At 53.9% G+C, this 25,686-nt stretch overlaps 1 protein-coding gene across 6 annotated transcripts in view; it reads right to left on the minus strand.

The window, feature by feature from the left end:
• The window catches only part of TBC1D14 (TBC1 domain family member 14), a 103,304-nt gene that overhangs the window by 69,956 nt on the left and 7,662 nt on the right, over positions 1 to 25,686 (minus strand). For all 6 annotated transcript variants that reach the window (XM_043906095.1, XM_043906100.1, XM_043906098.1 and 3 more), the window contains exon 2: positions 22,061 to 22,796. In XM_043906095.1, the coding sequence (XP_043762030.1) occupies positions 22,061 to 22,779 (719 nt within the window). In that variant the 5' untranslated portion in view covers positions 22,780 to 22,796. The remainder of the gene's footprint in view (positions 1 to 22,060; positions 22,797 to 25,686) is intronic.

The raw sequence follows: 25,686 nt of genomic DNA on the forward strand, positions 1-25,686 counted from the left end.
AAATACTTATTACTATAAAGTAAGGCATCTAATAAAACACATCTTATTGCAAAAGTCATACTTAGTGGGGAAATGGTGAAAGCCTTCCCAGAGACCAGCACCATACAAGGCTCTCTGCCAGCATTACTTCAATTTAACCTGTATGGGAGATGCTGGTTCACACAATAACTTAAGAAAAGTAAATAAAAAGTGTAAGAATTGGAAAGAAACAAACCCATCCACAGACAGCATGATATTCTACAGAAAAAAATCAAAAGAAACCACAGATAAACTGTAAGAACTGAATTGAGCAAGATTCTGGGAGTCAAGGTCTATGCACAAAAATTAACTCCATTTCCAACTAACGCTTATAAAATGGCATTGTAAAAACCATCAAAAATAACACGTATCTTGGAATAAATTTAATGAAACACAAAACCTCTACATAAAAAAACTATAAAATAGTGTGGAAAAAAATTTTAAAAACTAAATAAATGAAAGGATATACCATATTCAGAGATTAGAAGTCTACTATAGATTAGATTAGAAGTCTTCTACTATACAATTCTTCTGTAGTAAAAAATAACCAACAGATTCAATGTAATCCCAAACAAAATCAGAGCAGATTTTTTGTAGTAATTGCCAAACTGACTTTTAAAATTTACAGGGAAATGACAATGACCTAGAATAACCAAAACAATGTTAAAGAAGAACAAAGCAGGACAGCTACTCTACAGATATCAAGACCTATGATACAGTAATAGTATCTAAGAGAATATGAGTGAGCGAGCAAATAGATGATGGAACATACACAGCCACCTGGCTTACTTCAAAGGCTCAGCGGGACGGATGATCTTTACAATCAGTAGGGATTAACTGCTCACTACCCCACACTGTAACAGAACACTAACTGTGATGGACTACAGCTCTAGTTGGCAAAGGCAAAACAAAGCTTCTAGAAGGTAACGTGCCTGCATGCTAGGTCGCTTCAGTCGCGTTCAACCCAAGGATCGAGCCTGTGTCTCTCAGGTCTCCTGCACTGACAAGCAGGCTCTCTGCCACTAGCACCACCTGGGAAGCCCAGGAGATAACTCAGACTTTCTTAAACAAGACACAAAAGGCACTAACGATAAAAAGAAAAATTCTATGAAGCAGAATTCATCACCATGAAGAACTTTTGTTAGTTAATAAAGCAAACTTTTAAAATATTAAGAGAATAAAAAAGTAAGCCATAGTGTAGAAGATATGGGCTTCCCTCGTGGCTCAGTCGGTAAAGAATCTGCCTGCAATGCAGGAGACCCGGGTTCAAATCCTGCGCCAGGAAGATCCCCTGGAGAAGGAAATGGCAGCCCACTCCAGTATTCCTGCCTGGAGAATCCCATGGACAGAGGAGCTGGGCAGGTTACAGTCCATGGGGTCGAAAGAGTTGGACATGACTTAGTGACCAAACCACCACCACCAGAAGATATTGCAATACCTACCTCTCACAAAGGACTCTCATTCTGAATACAGACAGTACGCCTACAAACCAGTTAAGACAAACCTTGACAGGCATGCCACAAAGGGAGATTCTCAAACAATCAGCAAGACAGGAAACAGTGCATCGAATCATGAGTCATCAGAGAAATGTAAATGAAAGCTAAATACCCCAACCCTATCACCAGAATGACAAAAAGGAAAAAAAGCCAGGAAACCGACACCACCAAGGTTGGGAGAGGAAGGAGCCATGTGCACTGCGTCTGAGCACATTCTGGGACAGCCGCCCCGGAAGACCACCCAGCCTCGTCCACGAAAGCAGACCCAGCGAGTCCACCTGAGGTTTACGTGCACAGAGAGACACTACTCCCAGCGTTCTTCCCAGTGGTCACGAGCGGAACAAACGAAACATCCATCCACAGGAGAACGCAAAGGGATGGGTCTATCTGTACAACTGAAAACCTCGCAGAATGAGGGAGAATGAACACCGCTGGCACACGGGAACCACCGGGGCGAGGCTCGGACAAAACTGAGCAAAGACAGCCAGACACCAAAGTACACGCAGTGTGACGCCACACCGCCAAAGCTCACAACAAGCGGAACAAGCCTCTGGCGACACAAGTGGGAACAGTGGTGGCCCCTGGGGAGCGAGGTCCTGACCGAGAAGGGGCGTGACTCTCCGGGGGCACACACGGACGCTCACTCTGTCCACTTTCGGCAAACACCAGTCAGCTCCAGGCGCTCTCCTCTGGAGCCTCCGGGCTGATGGAGCCCATTTCCGCCAAGTCCCCCCTCTGTGCCCCCAGAGCACTCACACTGGCGGAGAGCTGGGGGCTGTGTGTCAGTTATTTCTGTGCCACTGCCCACTACATACAGGGGACCTTACTTGGGCTTTGTACCCCCAAGGCCTGGCATAAGACTGCTGGATTTGCTGCATTAACAGGTAATTCATTAACTAACCCTGAAACTGCACCACCGCCTCCGAGCCTCCCACTGATAAGTCAGAGAGCAAAACAAAACCCCGTGTTATCCTGGGCCACAACCTCCTTGAAATCGCCTTCAAACACTCCCAACACTTAAATACAGGAAGGAAAGATTAAACAGAGATGCCTTCTCTAACATCAGCTTAGGTTTTTAAGTGGAGAGAAAGAGAAGACATGGCGAAAACATGCCTACATAATGTAGTACAGAACACTGCTAAGGGGAAAAAAAAAACCACAAATGTATTCTTAATCTCTGTCTGGACACCAAAGAGAAGAGGGGAGCGGAGTTGCTAGCTAGTACAGTCTGCAAGCATCATGAATCATGAGCGGTCTGGGGACCACAATGGCAGTTGGGAAAAGGGACGAAATGGCCATGCTCTTTCCATTTTAGGGATCATGACGGCTAAGATCTGACCTCAGGTGGAAAAAGCATACACAGGATTCAGCGTCAGGCAGAGCTGGGCTCCAAGCCCACCTTGGTACCAAGCTGCTGGCCTCGGGTAAGGAAAGAACTCCTGGTGTTGAGGCCCCAGCACTCAGTCGCCTGGCTCGGGACTGCTAAGCGTGCTCATCAGTGACACTGACGGCAGTCTGTTCATCACGCAGGGCCGAGCACCGCGTCTCGTTTCATCCTGACCCTAGTCACACTCAGCAGTTGCAAATCCACTTTTAATGCAGGAGACTGCCTGCAATGCAGGAGACACAGATTTGACCCTTGGGTCGGGAAGATCCCCTGGAAAAGGAAATGGCTACCCACTCCAGTATTCTTGCCTGAGAAATCCCATGGACAGAGGATCCTGGCAGGCTACAGTCCATGGAGTTGCAAGAATTGGACACCACTTAGCAACTAACCACCACCACCTAGTCAGTCATACATGTTATTTCTTTCACTCAACAAATACATTTTGAGCACTGATCATCTCCGAGGGAGGGCCAAGTTCAAGAAATACAATCGATGATGACCAGAGACATAGGTGTCCATCCTCGACAGGCTTATGTATAATCTTCCTCAAAATGAGGAAATTCAGAGACATAACCTTGCCTAAGGTCATGCAGTAAACCGGAAGGCTTGGATCTGGACTTAAGTCCATATTTTCCAAGGACGGTTCTCAATCCTGGCTGCAAACTACAATCACCTAGGCAGCTTTTTCAAAACCCCTAATGCCCCGCTCTCACCCTAAACCGATTAAAACATCTCCGAGGGCAGGGCCTGGACAATTTTTTTTCCCCAAGTTTTCTGAATAATTCCATTGTGTTGCAAAGGCTGAGAACTTTGCTCCTTCAGTAATAAATGTTCCCTTCCCCTGCTATCTGTTTAATTGATGCTTTAATCTACGCATATGAATTTAAGATTAACTCCTTTCCAGCAGTTTCCATGAACAGTGAATTACTTTTAGAGTTTGCTTTAAACGGCCCAACAATTCTACTTGCTAAAGCAAAACTGAACTGTGAACACCTGCTTTGTGATGAAAACGTTTCTGTCTCCTCTGTTTCCACCCATCAGGCTAGTGCAGGTCCCTAACCCAGGGGCGCGTAGAGCCCGCCTGCCTGCACCCTCTCCCTCCACAGCAGCAAGTCCAGGCCCTGCCCCAGGATTCGCTAGAGCCCCGCGGATCCTTGTCTCCTCTCGTACGGAAAACACTCAGCCCGGAGTGTGCACACCGCAGGCCTTGCCCGTGAGGATTCAAACAGACCAGTCTCTTACGTGCGGCTCCAGAACAAGAGCTCATGCTGGGCAAGTGAACAGAACCGAGTCACATTCTAACGCTCCAGGGCCAGGCAAGGACACCAGCTGGCCATCAGAGATGACTAAGCCCCAGGCCCTGTCTTCGAGGGGCCCACAGTAAGAGCGAGACAGAACACCACTGAACTAAACTAAGAGAGGCTGCGGGAATAGAGGGCAGCAAGCCTGGAGGAGGCTGCCTCTGCCCTGGCCACGGCTGGGAAGGCTTCACAGAAGAGATGTCAGCTGGGCTGGGCAGTGAAGCTGTGCAGAAATTGGCCCGGGGGACCAGAGCAGAGGGAAAGACAGTGTGTCAGGTAAAGGTCGGGCAGCGTGAACCAGCAGCACTGGGCTCAGAGCATTCAGTCCCGTGAGCCAGAGCAAATGCCGGGGGGAAGGAGAAAAGTGGAAAGTGGACATGTTAGTTGCTCAGTCATGTCCAACTCTTTGGGACCCCGTGGACTGTAGCTCACCAGGCTCCTCTGTCCATGGGATGCTCCAGGCAAGAACACTGGAGTGGGTTGCCGTGCCCTCCTCCAGGGGATCATCTCGGTCCCGGGATCGAACGTGGGTCTCCTGCACTGCAAGCAGATTCTTTACCATCTGAGCCACCAGGGGAACCCAAGGAAAGGAAGGGAGGAAGCCAAAGGCATCCCTGCACTCTGCAGACCGCAGGATGTGGGAGGACAAATCCTCCCAAACTTCAGCTTAGTAGCCGGAGGCCAGCGCTACGAACAATCCCAACAGCCCGCCAGCCCTCACTGAGTCTCCTCCTCACACAGCAGGGGCTGGGCCTCCGCTGCCGTAAACCCGCACCCAGGAGAGGGCTCCCGGAGGCTCTCCACCACCACCCGGGGAGACGGCAGATCAGGGCAGACCCGGGGTCAGGGCCACCGTCAGGAGGCAAGAAGCACTTCTGGGATTCTGTCCCAGGAAGTCATCTGAAATGCACACAGTGCACACTGAGGTGCACACAGCCAATTTTATCATCAAAAAGTAGGAACAAAAACCATTTCCTTATTGTGGGATCAGTAAATGATTCACAGGATGGAATACCACCACAAAGACATCAGTATGTATGAACAATTAATTTTCAATCATGTGAGAAAATGTTTTCAATAAGTAAAAAAAAAGCAGGATATCAAGCTGTAGTGATAACACACATTTTTATGGACAAAATTCAGAGAAAGTCTATAAGGAAATACAGTAAAGAGGAAAATCAGTAGCAGGTGTAAAAGTGGAAAAGACAAAAATAAAATGATGAACATAAAAAGTCAAAATTCTCCTACATATTTCTCAACAAAGAGAAGCTTTGGGAAAACATGTAAAAGAAGGTTTACCATTAAAAACAAAAGGCAAAAACCTCCCACAAGAACACGCCAGTTTCACAGACACTGCTGGTGTGGACGCCACACATGCAATCTGAAACCTACACCGCGGGGTGACCTGACGGGGGAGCTCAAACTGTTGGGGGGAGGGGGGGCTTCTCTCATATTCTAGAACAATAACAAAGCTGAAAAGGAAAATATTTAGATTTTAAGAGCTAAGGGCTCCCGATCTCTTTACTACTGTTTTAGATGCACAGTCTATCCCTCATTGACCTTAAAGGATTTACTGAACACCTATTAAGCGCCTGTACTGGCCAGGAAAACAGAACCAGAACAAATAAGTTACGTAAGACGCAGCCCCTGCCGTCAACCTGCAGGAAACTCATGATGAGGGGGCTGCAGAGGGTGTGAGTGCTGTTGCAAAACAAGACCACGGGCTGTGGATCCAAATGAGGGGGTCTGGGGGGGACAGCTGCTCAGAGACGGCTTTTCAGAGGGACAACGGGAGTTTGCCAGCAGAGCAGGCAGAGGCGCAGGGTAACCACAGCTGGCTCAGAGGACTCACTGGTTTTTTGGGGCTGAGTTGCACGGCTTGCAGGATCTTAGCTCCCCGATCCAGGGATGCCCTGCTTTAGAAGCAGAGGCTTAACCACTGGACCACCAGGGAAGTCCCCAGAGAACTCTTAAGTCACGTTCCGTCAGGTTTTGTCTCTGTTACTGTAAGTCAGGTTTTGGTCGGGTTTTGTGGCTGTGGCACAGGATGGGGGCTAGATGCAGAATGCTCCCTGGGTCACGTCAAGCACTTAGGTGTTGATGCTGCAGATGGTGAGAACTACCATATAAGCAAGAGGGTGACAGAGCATTCAACGAATCGACCCCAGGCATTACTTCTGATGAAGAAAGGGGATCAAGAAAAATGATGCAGAAAAGTGGCTGGCCAAGGCTCCTCACTCTTCACCAAACCCACTCCCTCCTGATCCAGGCACTGGCCCTGTTTCCCAGCCCTCCTCACAGGCGGGTGCAGCCACGGGACAAGAAAAATGGCCTGCCAAAGCTCCGCGGTCACAATGCCAACATCCACGGGATCATCGAAAAAGCAAGAGAGTTCCAGAAAAACAGCTACTTCTGCTTTATTTGACTAAGCCAAAGCCTCTGACTGTGTGGATCACAACAAACTGTGGAAAATTCTTAGAGAGATGGGAATACCAGACCACCTGACCTTCATCCTGAGAAACCTGTATCCAGGCACTGGCCCCGTTTCCCAGCTCCCCTCACAGGTGTGTGTGGCCACAGGTCGGAGCACCAGCCAATAAGCTGTGAGTGGGGTGATGTGCCCCCTTCAAGTGTGCGCTCCCCAGGAAACCCCCCACACCCAGCGCATTCAGGCTCTGTCGCCTCTCTGGCTTGATGCAGAGGAGCCTGGAATCCTCAGGTCGAAATCGACAGAGCCCCGAGATGGAGAGACATGGAAGAGAGTGGAAATAAACCTCCACTGTGTCTGAGCCATCAAATATATTTCAAGTTTGTTACAGCAGCTAGCATTCACCTAAGCAAATACGTAGTTATGTCTTCTCCCCACAAACTCTTAAAGTGAAAAGTGAAAGTGAAGTCGCTCAGTCATGTCCAACTCTTTGCGACCCCATGGACTATAGCCTACCAGGCTCCTCCGTCCACGGGATTTTCCAGGCAAGAGTACTGGAGTGGGTTGCCATTTCCTTCTCCACAATCTCTCACCACCACTCAATTTCTTCTGCCTTAAAAACAACTGCTGCCAAAGGAACTTCTAGAAAGAATGAAACCTGTTCATTCCAGGGTAAAGACTCAGAGTAAATAGTCAGGTGCAAGGGTGGGGCTGACCAGGAAACATTCTTCCTCGTCTAACTGGCCTCCTGCCCCCTTCTTCCTCCTCACACTAGGCTCCCTTCCCCCTGTGAACAAAAAAAAAGAAGAAAAAAAAAAATGCTGCCCGCCATTCCAGGAAACATGAATGCTGCCTACCATCCAGCAGCAGCTACGACAGGAGCCCATCTGGTGCGCCCTGAGGGGGTTCAGCGTGGAGAAAACCAGACCACTGGCCCTAGACAGTTAAGGTACACACCAAAGGGATGGTTTCAATTAGCACAGGCTCTTGCATCTTGCCATACGTAGACAAGCTCTAAAACCATTAACTTCAGATATCTGCTTTCTGTGATTAGCAATAATCTTTTGTGTTTGACTACAAGTTGTTTCTTTCCCCCATCAAAAAACTCCAGACCCTGGCTCCTTGTTTAGCTCTCTGGAACAGTCAGTCCATCAGAGCTATCAGAGAGGCTGCCTTCCCGGGCTATGGGCCTCAGGAGTGCCACCGAATGAAACAGAATTCTCACTCAGGTTTTGGGTGGTGCACTTCTTTAGTCAACACAGCTCTGCAGGATGTGCACTGGGAGGCAGAGCCCATGCCCTCCTGACCGTTTCCCCTAGACCTCCCCTCCTAGGCTTCCCTGGTGGCTCAGACGGTCAAGAATCCACCTGCAATGCAGGAGACCTGGGTTGGATCCCAGGGTTGGAAAGATCCCCTGGAGAAGAGAATGGCAACCCACTACAGTATTCTTGCCTGGAGAACTAGGAGCCTGGTGGGCTACAGTCCATGGGGTCACAAAGAGTCGGACAGGACTGAGCAACTAACACTTTCACTTCTTTCCCCTCCTGCTAGGAAATACATTAACCACTCAATCCTGAAACCTAAAGGAAATGAGGACTTAATTCCAAACCCTAGTTTCCAGACCCCTACAAACATTCACTCTTCCCTGTAACACTGTACACAGAGATTGAATTCTAAAAGCGTCTGACTGGAAGCAAAGGGGAATGAACAGGAAAGTGGACTGGGGAGGGGAGGGGGGTTCACCAGGCCATTAGGCAAATCTGGATGACTCATCACTCCTCCATATATAGAGCCTTACAGGAATCCCGAGACAAACCACAAGGACTCACAACAGAGAATCAGCAGAAGTGGAATTGAAACAACTCTCCCTTACAGACCCAGGTCAGTTCACATAAACAGGAACTAGCTGATCTGATGTGGCAATCCAGTAAGACGTGCACATGAAATATGCAGAAGGCACAGCAGAGTTTAAATGTCAGCTACATCGAGTATCCAGGACTCTACAAACAAACACGCAGTCGTTTTAAAATAAGCACTACTCAAGGTGGAAAACCGAGCAAGACAGTATTAACTGCTCTATCATCCCACTAACGTTTTTTAAGTAGAACAGATCTTATACTCAGCTGGGCAGAGGGAAATTTATTTCTGGGTAGTGAGTAGCTGGCAGCTGAAGACGTGTGTTGCAGGAATGGGTCTGCCTGTGGGTGTGTCCATACCCTTGGACCCCTCCGAGCGTCCTGAACTGCACACTGAGTCACCCTCCCAGGCTGACCATAACTTCAGTTTCCATAAAGATGCAGCATGTGACTTCCCGATAGTGCCAAGACGCTGGGGGTGTGGCATCAAGTCAGGAAGCCAAACGAATCTTGCAAAGAACAAAGATGTTCTCTTCATGCCCCACTCCCCAAAACTACCTTGCTTGTGGCTGTGGAACTGCTAAGGACATGAACACCTTGTAGAAGCCAGGGCAGAAATGATGCAGAGAAATCAGGGCAGCCTATGAGGTTTACCAGGAACATGGTCCGGTTACTGAACAGGACATATACAGAGACGTGCAGGCTGAAGACATTCTTTCTTGGTTCAGTTCAGGCTGCTCCTGATTACTGACTCCAGCACTCGGGAACAAAAAGTCCCTGCCCGCCCCCACCTGAGGCCAACGGGCATGTCAGTGTCAGCGCCCAACAGCAAGCAGCTGAACATAAACGCTTTCTTTCCTCAGGTATAGACAAGCTTCCTAATCCTCAAACGGGAAGGAAGCAGATCATCAGACCCAGCTGGGATTTCCCAAAACACCTTCCTGTTCCCTTGAGTTCCTCCACACCTAACAGAGAACTGGTGAGACCACAGAAAACCAGCCGGTGGCCTGATTTTAATCAAGTCATCAGTAACGTGAAAGAGATCCATCAGGTTCACCCTCCAGGACCGACTGAATCCTTTGTTTCTCTTTTTTCAGCTGCTCATTTCTTGGGCAAGCTGGCACTTCTGAGCATTCCTTCACTCATTCGTTTACTCAAGCAAGAAGCGGGGAAGAGATTCCTGATAAATTCTAGAGAGGGCGCAGCACTGACCACTGGGCCAAGCACTGTGCGTGGCCTCGTTATCGCCACACCAGAGACAAGGGAAACTGGCTCCAGGAAAGCGAAGCCAAGGGCCCGCCCCCAGCCCGGAGGGCAGAGGGGACAGTCACGCCCCTGGCTCCACGACTGCTCTCTCTGAGCTGCCCCCTCCTCGAGTCGCTGGAGGGACGACAGACACCTCAAACACCCCTCGGAGGGGCAGGCTCCCCCCCCCCCCCGACCCTTCAGTATCGGGGATTCTGAACCTCATCCCTGAGCTCACAGGCGTGTCAGACCAGCCTCAGGTGAGACCCTCAACACGCGGCATGTGGCTCTCGCCCCACCCCTCCTTCCAGAGGAGGAGGCAGGCCTCCTGTCTGCTCACTCCCTCTCCACAGGGTCCTGGGGATGGCTCCTTCCACAGGCTGCCCTGGGCTTCACACACCTCCCTACTGACTTGCTTGTTTTACAACCACCACATGCTACTTTCACACACGATAACAAAGGCTTAAAGTCAAGTCAGAGATGTCATCTGGACCACTTAGACCAGCGCTGGACAACAGAACGTCACACAATGATGGAAACATATCAAGCTGTCTCACGTGGGAGACACCAGCCACGTGTGGCTACTGAGCACTGGAATGTGGCCAGTGGGACTGAAGAACCAAAGTTCCCATTTTAATTCAATTTAAATAGCTACACGTGGCCGGTGGCCAACATGCTGGACAGCACAGGTCTGGAGTCTAGCATTAAGCACCAACTGGGCCCCAACGTGAGGCCCCAGACAACCGCGCAGGGCGTCTCGGGTGAAGGCTGCACAGGCTGCCGTGGACCAGGGACGGGGAGCCCACCGCACCAGCTGCCTCTCGCGGAAAGGGGGAAAGGTCAGCAGAGCCCACACACTCAGGACCCGGCAAGTCCCCGCCAGCCTCAGAGCCCCTGGACCTGCCGTGGCCTTCCTCATCTCGCTCAGACCTCTGCTCACCTGTCCCTGCTCAGCGAGGCCCTCCCTGACTCCCCTATTCCAAACAGGCCCCCAGCCTGGCCTTCCACCACCCCCATCCCTCTCCCCAGACTGTGCTTCTGATCTCCCACCAGCAGCTCAAGCCTGACACTGAGCATCTCTCACAACCTGTGGTCACAAGAGACCACAAGGGCCCCGCGGTACTTTCATGGGGGGAAGGGGCTTGTCGGCGGCCGCACCCCAGCACTGGGCCCCCACAGGTATCCATGGAGGAAATGGAGGACGTGTGAACTCAGCGACCTGACAAGTCTCCCGGGTTCTAACCAGGTGTGGGCACGGGACGAGGGAGACGGAGTCCCTCGGGGGCACCCATCAGTGATACCGCACAATGGCGCTGCCACCGCAACGGCAGGGAGCTGCAGAACCACAGCAAGGGGGCCTCACCCTTCCCTGGGGGCCTCAGCGATTCTTCCCGTTCACAGCCTGCACAGCACGAGGGGCAGACGCGGGACGTCCTCCCGGAGAGGTGGGCAGCCCCGTGGGAGGACAGAGGGGCGACCCGCAGATGAGACGGCTCCTCTCGCTGGATCCACTGCTGCACACGCTGGACACGGCCCTGCAGAGCGCCCTGCTGGCGGCGCGGAGGCGCGGGCTGGGGGCGTGGAAGGCAGAGCTGCCGAGGAAGAGGGCGCCCCTGACGCCTGCGAGGGCTGCAGGCAGGTTTCTCCAGCCGAGCCCGCCTCGGCCCTGGAAACCACAGCTGCTGGCGCGTCCCTGCACGTCTGGGCCTCTACTGGTGCAGGCCCCACGCTGCCCTCACGTGGGCTCCAGCCCCTCCCACGTTCTGGGGAGTGCTGCTGCAGGGGCCCCCTGGACCTGGAACAACTGGGCGATGGGCCCCCAGGAGGAGGTCAGCCAAAGTTCCAATACCGGGCAGCTGGGGTGACACACACAAGCTCCCCCCAGGGTCTCCCGGGAGCCCCCCGTGTGAACATGGGCTCCTCGGGACACATGGAAGGTCACAGAAGCCCGTGAGGCTGGTCCCCCATGGAGGCTGGACCGGCCCTCCCAAGGGTGGGTAAGCAGTGCAGAAACGCTTCAGGGTGCACACACAGAGAAGACTTGGTCCTCGAGCGACCAGGCCTGGACCTGGGCAGCAAGAGCCAGAGGTCGTCTCGGGCAGCAGCCAGAGGAGGGCGGCTCCCCCGGAGACCAGGGATGCAGACGAGAAGGGACACCTCACACCCGGCCTGTGATGGTCTCGCTCCCTCGGACGTCTCTTTGTGGCATCTCCCAGGCCGTGAGCATCACTCAGCACCAAGAGGAGAAGAGCCAGTCAGGCACTGAAGACCACAGAGGCGCCTTAAAGGCATACAAGTCAGTGAGAGAAGCCAGTCTGCAAAGGCTCTACACCGTATGCTCACCGTGAAGACTGGAGAGAGGTCAGCCGTCCCGGGGCTGAGCGGGAACAGAGGACAACGGAGTGTGGGCAGAGGGGCTGTTCGGGCCAGAAGCAGCTATCTGGCACCAGGACGTGGACCTGTCATTACACGTTTGTGCAAACCCACGGAATCTGCTGCATTGGAGAGTGAACCCTCGTGCAAGCGAAAGACTCGGTGCTGATAACGGAGGGTGGGGCGGGGGAGATGCTGATGGCGTGGGAGGCTGTGCACGTTGGTGGGGAGAGGTACACGGGATCGCTGCTTAATTGTGCAGTGAACCTACAACTACTCTGAAAGATAAAGTCGACCTCTGAAAAAAGTAAATATGTTCATAAAAACCTACATTCGCACATAGAAAAACAATCCAGCAGCCCTGGATTGGACAATAGAGTCATCCCTGCGCGTTGAACACAAGAGGCCTCCGGACCCCGGTGGCCCGTCCAGCCTCCACAGCTATGCCCACGCCCGCTCCCCCACCGGCCCCACTGGACAACCCTGCCGGCCAAAGTCACCGCCTCCATCTGAGCACTAGAGCCATCCCCGCAGAGCCAACGCCAGGACCACGCTCCAGAGCTTGCTCCTCTCTCTGACAGGGTCAGCTCCTATTCTTTGATTTAAGACTGAACAGAAACAGTAACAAAAGCAAAATTAAGGTTTCCCCAGTCTTAAAAAAGAGACCAACCCCACAATGCTTCTCCCTCCAGCTCTCACCCAGCTCTTTGCCCTGATGCAGAAAACCCACCAGAAGAGTCGCCCGTGCCCGCTATTTCCAGCCTGCCTCCTCCCGTCCCCATAGCTTCACCCCGGTGATGCTTTGCCCAGCACCCCTCCACGGGGGCAGCTCTGGGCCCCTCGCTGAGTTACCGGTCAGCCCGCATCTCCCTGACACCAGCACTCTGGGCCCAGTCGATCACGCCACCCGCCCCACCGCCCCCTCTCCCCAGGCCTCTCAGCCCTCACGTGCCCTCAGGCTCACTCCTTGATGAGCGGTGACCTCACCTGTTCCAAACGCCCCACGATGCCAACAACTCCAAACTTGAATCTCAGAATCCTGCTCAGACCCAACTCCCCAAGCCTGGGCGTCCCTGCCATCACCGACCGCAGGCTCCAGGCCTACACAGGACGGGGCCCCACCAACCTCACTCACGCCCCTCCTCATGGCTCACGCGGTCCATCACACGGGCTCCTCGCTGCTCCTCTAACGCACCAGGCCTGCCCGCGCCCTTCCTCAGCCTGAGTCGCTCCGCTCCCAGGCGTCTGCTCTCAGGGCCTTCCTGACTCGCTTCAAGTCTCTGCTAGAATCTCCCCTCCTCGTCCCCGAGAAGCACAGCTCCGCTGGGCTCCCGGGCCATTCGGCAACCCGCCTTCCCCAGCCCCCGGCCCTCCCACCGCCTGCACGCTCTCATTTTCTTCACAGCGTTTGTCTCGGCTTCATTCATTCATTCACTGTGACTATTATCTGCCCCCCCCCCCACTAGAATACTGTCTAAGCTCTCTGAGGACAAAGGTCCTTGTTCCGTCCACAAATGAATCCCAAGCACCTAGAACGGTGTCTTGGCGAATGGCAGATGCTCACTAAGCATCCCTGGGAAGGACAGACAATGAGAAACACAGGGCCTCGCACGGGCTTGGGTCCACTGCAGGCACTCGATAAAGAAATTATCACGCCTGTGATTGGCTGGCAAAGCAAACCAACAAAGCCTAGCAAAGCGCAAGGAGGCAACACCCTCAGCAGACCCAGCCGTCCCTTCCGAGCCCAGCTGTGTCCCGACAGAGGGTCCGCCAGATGCTCCCGTCCCGCGTCTGCAAGCGACCCTATCCGCTGCACCCTCGCCACACCTGAAGGGCAACCTCAGACCGAAGCGCAGATGGAGTGAGAGAAACATCTCTGGTCAAGGCCACCGATGAACTCCCAGGTGTCGCAAGCATGGCTGGTGAGAGCTGAGCTGTGTAACCGGGGTTGGAAAAGCAAAGCCCAGGCATTCCACAATCGAGGGGGCTGAGCTACTGCAAATCCATCTGGTGCAGGAATTCACAGCGGAAGACAGAATACCCTGAGGCGAGGGTTTCAAAACAGGTTCAGAGGAGCCAGGGTCGACGACGTGTGCCTGGGCAAGCACTGACACAGAGCAGGAAGGACAGGACTCGGAGACCCTGGCAGATCTTTCACTGCTGACAACGGAGACCACCCACTGGGTGCCCTGCCTGCCGGAACCTTCCCTGCTTCTCTCAGGCTCAAGGCCCAGGCAGCGCCTGCTCTAACCTCTCTCTGCTGAGGTCTCCTCCGCCCGGAGCCGCGAGCCTTGGGACTCAGCTGAACCTGGCCCCGCTCCGCGCTCTGGAACAGCTGGTCTGGATGAGTCCAACACCCGAGGGGAAAGGGGCGCTCCACCCGCCTGCCCCCAGCACCCTGTCCTGCTCAGGGGCGCCTGTGCCCTGAGGAAGCCCCCCGCGCCGAGCCCTGCACTGGTCAGAGGCTCCGCCCGCCTGCCCGCAGGGTCTCCAGGGCCGCTCTCCTTTTTCTCTCCCTGCCCCAGCCCCACATGTGACCCGGGGCAGTGTGGGCTCCTGTGGAGTCATGAGTGGATGCTCACAGTCTCGACCTGAGGGCTGGGAAAGGCCCGAGGGAGTGAAGTGCCGGTGTGCGCTCAGCATGCTCGGAATGGGGCACCCCTCCTCTCCCCAGGTCCCACCCTCCCTCCTGGAGGCAGCTCAGCAGCCCCGGGCACACCTGTGTGTTCCCCTCTGCAGCGCTTACATGCTTCAGATCTGGGGTCTCCATGTGCCGTGGTCCCCAGAAGCCCCACCCACTCTGGGCTCCCACTGCCTTCCTGTCCCCTCCCAGCTCTGCACTCCATCCTGAGCACCTCTTGCCAAGGCGCTTTCCCAGAAATGCTTTTTCCAGAAATGCGGCGCTTCTCCCCGCTCCCTTGACTTTGCCAGAGAGCACCCAGGAGGCACTTCCAGAGGCCTGCTGGCACGTCAGCCCGAGTCTCTCCCGAGGGATCTGCTGCTGCGCGCCTGCCTCTTTCCAAGCCCACATCACATTGCACAGTGCGGGGATTCACACGGCCGCCTGCAGTGTGTCTGCCCATCTCTGTGCCTTCCAGCCTGGCACTGGGGCTCAACACCTTGACCAGAGCCCTGCTTTCACTTTCAGAAGAACTCTGAAAGGTGGATACCCTCAGCTCCTTTTGCAACAAGGACACTAGGCCCCAGAGAGGTTCAGAGCCTGGCTTACCCAAGATCCCAGCCCAGCAGACAGGAAGGTCAAGAGAACACCAATCACTGTTCCTTCCAAGTATCACAGCAGTACGTGTGCATACAGGCACACACACACAAGTACACACACCCCAGCAGCTCAGATATACAGTAGGCATTTTCTGGGTATCACTAATGCCAGATCGAAGTCATCAGGAATACAGGCAAAGTATTAAACAGATCGCTGCTTATTATTAAACAGTGATTGATATTATCGATATGAATATTGATATTATTATAATCGCTGCTTAGTATTAAACAGTGGGAAGCTGCTGAATAGACAGGGAGCTCAGCTCGGAGCTCTGAGATGACCTGAGAGGTGGGATGGGGGGTGGCGGGGGAGGGAGGCTCATACACAGATAGACATGTAGCTGATTCACTGGGCTGTATAGCAGAACCTAACACAACACTGTAAGGCAATTATCCTTCAGTTAAAAAGAATACTGGCAAGCAGACGTTACAGAAAGTCCTAGTTACAATGTTACACTTCAATTTACTGACACTAATTCTAACATGGTCAAAGCAGTAGTCAGGCAATAAGTAAATAAACAGACACTGACAGGCCTGTCATGGGCCAGGCACTTCACAGGCATGTACATTTCCTCCCCTTTAACCCCAGCAACCTTCTGAAGCATGAACTTCTGTTTCCCAGAAAAGAAGCCTAAGCTCAGAGTCCAAACCCCGGACTATCTTTGTACCCCGTGAAGCTACGCAACCACCTCTTGCTGCAGTCTCCTCCCCGGGGAGAGAATTATCACAGTACTCACCTGAATCCACTGGTTTTCAGCACAGGATACAGAAACCACTCTAGGAATTTTAAGCAGAAAGGGATTTAACTCAAGGAATTAGACGATTTCCAATCACTGTTAAGGGCTGAAGCGGCTGGCTCTGAACTGGGCCCCCAGGAACAGCTCCCTGAGCAAGACAGGACTGACGCACCGGGGCAGCAGTCACATCCAAGCTGCCACGGGAAGGACCGAGTTCGAGGGAGCGACAGGGTCACCGCGACAGGGTCCACCGCGACGGGACGCAGGACACAGCCCCCACCCTCCGCAGCTGCTGCCACACGGTCAGGGAGTGGACACCGGGTGATGCTGCAGGCAAGGCTCACATCTCTGTGACATCACGAGACAGCAGGAAACAGCCCAAGGGGGAAGAAAAACGGTCTCCGCCTAAGTTCTATCTCACATCTTTCATAAATGGGACCTAATTCCTGCCGGGAGCCCTAGCTGCAAGCGACTAGGGAAATACACATTTTTAACTCTCGGGCTTCCCCAGGGCAGGAAGGCCCCCTAGGAGGATGAACAAGCCAGCCCACAGCATCTAACACCCACCCTCTACCCTGCAGTAGTTGAAGATCAAACCAAGTGGCCACATGGAGGGGCTGGGAATGGCGCCCGGCAGGCCCTGCACTCTGCCTGCTCCCCCTGCGCCAGGGCTCTGGCCGCCACGTGTCTCTGGTTCCCGCTCACCTCCCTCATCAGAAAGCCAGGAGCAAACGTGTTCCTTAGCACTGCCCAGGTTGCCTTTCAAATGAATAAATCCCCAAAGCCTAGACCAGTACAGGAACTAAAATTTCAGTTGCGCACACTCATGCTGAGTTAAAGTACCCACAGAAAGATTTAATTCTCAGTCCCGTGCTTGCGAGCTTTTTCAGATGGCAGACCCTTTTTAAAAAGAGCAACCTTAGGTGAAACCCAACAAAAGCAAGAGAGCGGGCCCAGGAGCCCACACCCTCACACTGGGTGTGTGCTCTGCCCAGAGCTGCCCCTGCGTGACCTCGTTTCACCCCCACGACCACTCTTTACAGGAGGTACAGTCAACCCCCGTCACCCAGCACGCCCTGGGATCACAGAGGTTAATGAAGTTTCTGGAGGTCACACCAGTCAAAAATGGCCGAGCAGAGGTTCAAACTGGCGTCAGAGCAGCTCTGGCTCTCACCCACCAACGCCTTCTGTCTCCAGCTCCGAGTCACAACTCGGTGCCAGGGCAAACCACACACAGAGCGCAGCCCTGAGGAGCTCTTGGCCAGGTCAGGAAGCAGAGCAGAAAAACGTATCATCACAGTCCTTTAAGCCCAGCCAGGTGCCCCACGCCTCTGGGCTGCCCACAGGTGATTCCCTCTGCTCCACGTGGGCACTTGGCACGCTCCTCTCACCCTCTGAATGCAGTGCCAGCATCGCTTCTAGGCAGGGCACACTCCGATCACCTCTCCTGAGAGCTTTACGAAGGGCTGCGTGAAAGCAGATGGACGTGGTCAGAGCTAATCCCCACCCCCCAGGCCGGAGCAGAGCCGTCAGCCCCGGGCCTCACAGACACCCCGACCCTGTCTCCCGCACAAGGCAAGCGTGTGCCCAGCGCTCTCGTGCTGCTGCCAGCTCTCTGGAGGAAGGCTCCGGTGCAGTCTGGGCTCAGAGGATCCTGCAACACCGTCCCTCTCGTCTACACAGGGTCAGAGTCCTGCTCAGCACGCAGCGGGAGAGGCCGCCACTTTACAGTGACTTTAACGGGGTGAGAGGTGGAAACCTTTCAGTCGTGTCCGACTCTTTGCGACCCCATAGACTGTCTAGGCCATGGCATTCTCCAGGCCAGAATACTGGAGTGGGTAGCCTTTCTCTTCTCCAGGGGATCTTCCCAACCCAGGGATCGAACCAGGGTCTCCTGCATTGCAGGTGGATTTTTTCCCAGCTGAGCCACAAGGGAAGGCCAAGAATACTGGAGTGGGTAGCCTATCCCTTCTCCAGCGGATCGTCCCGACCCAGGAATTGAACCAGGGTCTCCTGCACTGCAGGCGGACTCTTTACCAACTAAGCCACAAGGGGAGCCTTTAAATGAAGTAAATCTATTAAAATACTGAATCAATGAAAGTAATATCGTAAATCAGCTATACTTTAATCTAAAAAATACATACAAAACATCAATAAATTTCCTTCAAAGAAGCAATAAAATACCAACATTTGCAACATGCTAGCTCAGTCGTTCTCAATGGCTGAGTGATTTTTGCCCACTTCTCCTACCCCACCAGCCTGGCCCTCTGGGGACACTCCCAACGGCTGAGGTTATTTCTGATTGTCACACTGGAAAGGTGCTACTGACAACTAGCAAGTAGAGGTCAACAGCTTTCAATGAACAGGGCGGATTTCACCACAAAGATTCACCTTCCCAGAGCATCAGCAGAGCCAAAGTGGAGAAATCCCAATTCTTTCCACTAACAGACTGATAAAAGTAAAGCATGATATAGGGATGAGAACTAGAGAACCCATTACAAACCACTTATTAGAAATGACCAAAAAAGAAAGAGGAATGACCATATTTATGTTAGCATCATTGATACCTTCTACTTACAGAGTGCCAGGAAGTGTCCTAGACACTGGACCTATTTGAGCTCTAAACCTGCATGGTCATTTTATGCCCCACTGACGGCTCAGAGAGGTGCAGTAACTTGGCATGGTCATACAGCTATTAAGTAGGCTAGCTCACACTGAACCCAGCCAACCTGACTCCTTTACCAGCACTCCTGACTTCAGCACCCCTGCCAACATGCATGCACACGTGTGCGCACGCACACACACACACGCATGTCAAGACCCATGCCCCCCGCCCTGCTGTGTGTCCATCTCCCCCGGGGGCAGCTCCTCTGAGCTCACCCTGAGCTCAGGGTGGAGCCAGCAGCACAGGCGCTCACTGCAGCCTGTGTGAAGAAAGGGGCAAAGGCACGGACGGGAGCCGGGCCCTGGCTCTGGGGGGCAGTGGCCAGCCAGTGCTCCCAGGAGTGCTCCACCCTCATGAGGCGGTCGGGGCACCCACAGGTCAGCCCCCTGAGCACCCGGCTCCCTGAGCGCCTCCACGGCCGCCTCCGAGCCCCAGTCTCCTGACTGGCCTTCCACAACACCGCCCACGGTGCTGTCCACAATAGTGTGGAGAGTGGACTCAGTGAGGACAAGGAGAACAGGTGGCCCAATGGTGCAGAGAGGCGCTGGGTCGAGGGGGGAGAGAGTGGAGAAGCAGGATGACGCGGTGCCCTGGGCTGGGAACCACAAAGGTCCAGCTCCAGCCCCAGCCCTGCCAGTGACAAAAGTGCACACAGTCCACCGTCCTCTGAGTGCCGCTGCGCGCCAGCCCTGTCCACAATTCACCTGTAAGATGTTGAGTGGGTCCTGAATGTTTTTGGCACACAACTGCCCACCCTTTCTCCCCTCTGGGATTACAGGCTGAAACTCTTCTCTAACACTTAGGAGTCTAGCACAAAAAATTCACTACATTTGGCCCATAAGATCACAATCTTGACTCATCTGTCACTAATATTCCAAAGGTACTTAATAACGGCTCCTAATAACAGTATCACAGTCCTCAAAAACAAGGGTAAGGAGACAAGAAGTAAGAAATAAAACAAAGAGGAGATGTCTGATTTCTGTGGCACAAAGCTGAGAAAGATTTTCAAGAAACGATCTGCAGTAATAGACGGCGTCTCCTCTCAAAGGAGCAGGGGCTCCAACACAGACAGTGAGACAAAGCAGCAGACAAAGCGGTCACAGTCAGGATGCTCACAACAAGCAGCAGACTCTTCCAAGTCTGCTCTGTCTGGGTCTGCACCAAGCCTCACACACGGGAGCCCACCGCGTCCCCCAGACCACCAGACGAGGAGGGCCCATCGTACCCACTGTGGAGACCAAGAGGCTGACATGGAAAGCAAATAATGACAACGCAGGTAAGCGGACATAAGCCGGACATCAACGGCCTAACAGGCAGCAGGTGCCAGGCACCTACCACTGCTGTTTCAGAGACGAGGAAACTCGAGAGAGGGGAAGAAACTTGCTCACGGCCACACAGCAAGAACACGGATGTGGGTCTGCTGAACTCCAAAGCTAAGCTCTTTCCTCCACGCTGTTTCCCAGCCACCTCTATTTTCGAACCAGGCTTCCCAAATCTGCCAACAACCCCAGGGGATTTCAAAAACCCATCTCCAAGACATTTTCCCTGAGACTCTGACCCTGGAGCTCTGGGATGGGCCCTGAAGAGCCATAGTTAACAGGCACCCAGATGGTATTTGGGCTTCCCTGGTGGCTTAGGTGGTAAAGACTCTGCCCGCAACGTGGGAGACCTGGGTTCAATCCCTGGGTTGGGAAGATCCCCTGAGGAAGGGAAAGGCTACCCACTGCAGTATTCTGACCTGGAGAATTCCATGGACTGTATATTCCATGGGGTTGCAATGAGTCAGACACGAGTGAGTGACTTTCACAGACTGTATTCACAAACAGGCAAAGTTAAAAACTCTGATCTGAGCAAAGGGGACGGTGTGGCCACCCAAACCTGAGCTGCAGTGCACCACCTGAGGGGCCGTGGGTGTCCCCGACAGTTCCTGGGCTCCACCACTGAAGGCGACCATGGAGTCACCGAGGTCTGGAGCCGGGAATTCTCCTAGGTGTAGAACAGTGCCCGTCGACGGGTGCATCATGGAGAAGAGGTGCCCCATGAAACCAGAGCCCACGTCGAGAAGCCTTCTCACTCAGGACTGGAGTCAGGTTCATCCAAGACGACCCCCCACTTTGGCTGATGACACAACTGAGGCAGCCATAAGTGGACGCGAATGCCCACAGCCACAGAGGTCTCCAGCTGACTCCAGCCAGCACACCACACCATCTCAAAGGGACACCGCCAAGTGCCCAACGTGGGCTCTGCAACGGGCATGCACGGGGCAGCCGGGCCGACCCCAGAAGCAAGCCCAGCCGCCCGGCCCTCGATCCTGCCCTCCAGGGAGCTGCTGGGGAGCCGACGGCTGCTCCAGGCCCGCTCTCCAGATCCCCCGGCACCTCCTCGCGGCGCTCCACAGTTTGGGAGTTTGTGCCTGCCTGTGTGACTGACTGACACATTCCCTTCCCACCACCCTCAGTCTGCAAGCCCCCGAGAGCCACCGCCGTGTTACTCCTGCGCTCCCGGTCAAGAGCAGAGCCCAGGACACACACACGAGGCCCGTGCTAAACGTAAGTGTGAGGCACAAGAGAAGGGCAGACGCCGCAGGAGCTGGAGGGGAGCCAGGGGAGCCCGGCGTCCCCGGCCCAGCGCCCAGCTGGCGGGCCTCCGTGGGGCAGGGGGGTGGGTGCGCGGCCCGCTCCTAGCACAGGCGGGAACGCGTGTGCTGCAGGGCAGTGACCCCGCAAACCTCAGCAGGAGGCCCCGGAGCAGATGCAAACGAAAGAACACTGCCGCGCAGGAGTGCAGGGGACACGCTCAGGGGCGCCCCGACATACCAGCCCTGGGTCACACCAGCGGGCCCTGGGCTTACTGACTTGATTACCCTCACCAGCACCCTCCACTTGGCCCAGGAAACTCCAGTTATCAGCATAAAGGGCCCGTCGGAGGATAAGGGTGACAAAGGGTGCTGACTTAGGAACAGTGGCCACTTACAGGCCACCCTCAGCCACAGTATGTCAGGGGCCGGTGGCCAGGAAGCGATAAGAGACTGTGCCGTGAGCCAGGGCCCCAGGAGTGACAGCCAGCAGTGAGGGATCAAACCGCAGAATCACCAACAAGCCAGGCCTCCGCCGAGTCCACAGGATGCTGGGCTGCTGGGGACGGACGGCCTGATTATCTGTAGGACAGCATGTGCCCAAAGGGTAGGAAACACGTGACAAGTTTCAGACGGAACAACAAGGCAGCGGGTCTGAATGAACAACCGGGCTCTGCAGGAGAGACGGAGAGCGTGTTACCTGCTAAAGAAGTGACTGAACGGTGCCAGGAGTCTCAGCTTCCCCCCCTCCTCCGTTTCACAGGCACAGTCCCGCTGGGGGTCACGGGGCTCCCTGGTGGAGCTCAAGGTGACGTCGGTGAACGGCGGGTCGTCGTCGTTCTCCAGGGCCACGATGGCGCTGGAGCTGCTTGTGACCACGAGGTCCAGGATGTCCTCGTTGCTGACGGACAGCGTGGTGGACAGCTCCGTGCCGAGGCTGGACACGCTGCACACCGAGACATTGTCGCTACGCTGCAGGCTCTGGGAGGTGGGGCTGTAGAGCTTCACCGAGTCGTAGCCCGTCCTGGGAAAGGTGGAGGACTTGCGCACGCTCTGCTCCCGCTCGGCGCCGGCGGGAGCCGGGGGCGCGCAGGAGGGCAGCGGGCAGGCACTCTGGCAGGCTCGCTCAGGGACGATCTCCGGCTCAGAGGGCTTCCTCCTCACGTGGACCACGCTGCAGGGGACAGGCTCCGGGTTGCCGATCTCGAGGGTAGGAATGCCCGAGTCCACCGATTTAAGGCTGTGCCGATCTTCTAAAGCACTGAGTTTCAGCTTGGGCCCATACTCAGGCAACGAGAGGGACCTGGGTGCCTTGAGAGTCAAGTGTTGCAGGTTCTGAATGTGGTTTCCTGGTCGACTGTCCAGAATGCCCATCAAGGCTACGCCATTTGTAGAGGCGGAATGGTTTCCATCAGTCATCTTGGTCCAAGGAAAAACTAGAAAAAAAAAAAACACAAAAATGGAAATTAAGACAGTGGCTATAAAAGCCAAAGATGCAACTCCTCTGGAGTTCAAATATTCTGACGCCCCCTTTTAAAAGAGGAATCCTTGAAAAATAAAATTTAAAAAAGCCCCACATACCAAAGTATTAATTCAGGACCAGAAGTGAGAGTTTTAACATACTACTATCACAATATTATAAAGTATCCCACCAATCACAACTGTGGTCCTCAGGACAGCACCGGGAGCAGGAGGGCCGTGCCAGGTGGAGAAAAGGGGTTTTGTTTTCCGTGCTTTTTAAAATGATGAACACGTGATACCTCTGTCAAAAGTATGTGAGTTCATAACCCACACACAAGTCAAGGTGCAACACGTGTGGACAGCATAAAAATTAAGATGTCTCCATCAACACAGAAAACAAGATGAAGCATGTCCGCCAGGTGCGCTGAGACGACCCGGGCCCAAGTGAGCGGTGGCTCCACAGTGTTTGTCCCCTCACTTGGGTCTCCAAGGCAGGGCGTATTACCCACGTCCCCACGCAAGGAAACGAGGCTCGGGTTCAGAAAAGCGTCCGGGGTCATGCTGTCACTTGGCGGCACAGCTGGGATCTACAGGGCTGGCCCCAAAACCAGCCACACCCAGGGGACGAATGGCTCAGTCTGGGGCTATAAAGCCCACGTCAGAAGGCTGGTTCGGTGAAGAAGGATAATCGATAAAGGAGAAAACTAAAGGCCACGAGCCTGGAGGAGACACCTCCAGGATGAGGAGAGTCTGAGCTGCTGGTGACACAGAGGCCCTGCCTACAATTCTCAGCCTCAGGCGGGGATGAGGGGGCGAGAGGCGCAGTCCTCACGGACTGAGAACCTGGCAAGTTCCGCTATGTTCCTTTCCACTGTCCTTTAAAATATTGAAAACTAAAGAAACCTGCTGGCACATTTAAATCTGATCCACAGAACAGAACAACATACAGACGGGATCTCCTGACTCAGACATTCCTGGGTTCTAACCCCAACTCCACAAGACGGCTTGGGAGAATGAAAGAAAGTGCCACGAGAAAGGCTTCAGCAGGCACCGACCACCCCCTACCCCGAACTCCCACAAGCACTCTGCCGGCGGCTGCCATCATCAAATGGCAAGTTTTGAAGCCTGGTAGTGACACCGATAACCACTCCCTTTCAGGTGTTATTTTAGCTTCTGCAGTGAGCGTCCTGCTCCCCTTCAGGAAGCCTGGCCAGGCCTCTCAATGTCAACCCGGCAAAAGCACATTCATTAAAAGCAGAAAACAGGGCAGGGGTGATCCCCCTCCTTCCCAGAAACAAGGAACCCGTCACACAGCGCGGCACTGGAGCAAAAACAGAAATGAGGGGCGGGCTCAAAAGGCACAGTTCAGGAACAGACCACACTGCATACGAAGCGTGGAAACGCGACCCAGTCGTGAGGAGGGTTATCTAGCTGTGTGTCCTACTAATTGTTTATCAGTTTTCCTTGGCAAGATGCAACCACACTGCGCTACACCAAAGCAAGATGGCAAACAAAATGAGAGCTTAATAAAAATGAGATTATAAAGGTGATCACACTAAGTAAAGGGTTTCCCTAACCTCCAGAGCTTGCCTAGTGCCTCAGATGGTAAGGAATCTGCCTGCATTGTGGGAGATTCAGGTTCAGTCCCTGGGTCGGGAAGCTCTTCTAGAGAAGGAAATGGCAACCCACTCCAGTATTCCTGCCTGGAGAATTTCATGGACAGAGGAGCCTTGTGGGCTACAAGTCCATGGGATTGCAAAGAGTCAGACACGACTGAGCAACTAACACTTTCACTTTCAACCTACAGAGCAAAAAGAACCAAAAGGACCTGGGCATCAGCTCACCACATGGAACACATTTTAAATGCTCTGCAGTTCACGCTGCCCTGAATTCCCGGGGCTGCAGCTCCTACCCTGAGTCCCCAACCATGAGTTCCTCCCAGGCAAGGCCACGGCAAACTGTCCCTGGAACCCTGACTTGGCAAAACTCCCAAACTGAACTACGCTGTCAAACCACAGCATTCACAACAGGAAGACAAACCTGTGTACAAACTTTAAAGTTCTAACAAAAAATTCTAATTAAAAGGAAAATACAGCAAGAAACATTTTTAGCACATAGTTAAGAGCTAATCTTTGGCAGTGGCAACGGTGATGAGGATCATCCAGACACCATCAACATTCCAACAGGTCAAACCAACAAAAAAAAAACAAACCCCCAAACACAGAAGGACACACAGTAAGCAGAGCTCAGACCCTCTGGTAGGCCCAACGGAAACTCTCCCGACTTGCTAGTGTGGGAGACACTTAACCTTTCTGAGCCTCAACTCCCCTCCTGCCCAGGAGTGAAATGGGGCAACACCATGAGACTCAGGGGCAGGCCTCTGGACAAGGGGAGGGAGGGGCCTCGGTGAAACACAGCATACCTGCATGTGACGCCCAGCAGGCGCCCCTACTTCAGCCCAGACAGCGGGCACACACTGGGGGGGGGGGGGGTGGAGTGACTTTAAACTGGCATTTGACACGAGGACAGGAACAGTGACCAAGTGTGCTAAGGGAACCCAAGGCCCCTGCTCCTCCATTGCCAAGACGGAAGCCCAGGGAAGAGAAGAACAGGTGGGACGGAGCCCAAAGCCGCCTGGCAGCGGCCCGTCCCACAGCCTCACTGCTCTGTCTCAGGGCCACTGGAGCAGCCCCAGGGCCTCTCCTAGGGAGAAGCTGAGGGGCCTCTGAGGCTCCAAGGGTTCCAGGTCCAGCTTAAGTTCCTGAAACCTGCAAAACAGCCTCAGAGAACAGACTCTGGAAAAAGAAACTTAAAAGGGGAAAAAGTCCTTCCGCTTGCGACATCCTCTAAGACCGAACTCTGTGA

The sequence above is a fragment of the Cervus elaphus genome, chromosome 6, assembly GCF_910594005.1.
Source record: "Cervus elaphus chromosome 6, mCerEla1.1, whole genome shotgun sequence".
Taxonomy (NCBI): Eukaryota; Metazoa; Chordata; class Mammalia; order Artiodactyla; family Cervidae; genus Cervus; species Cervus elaphus.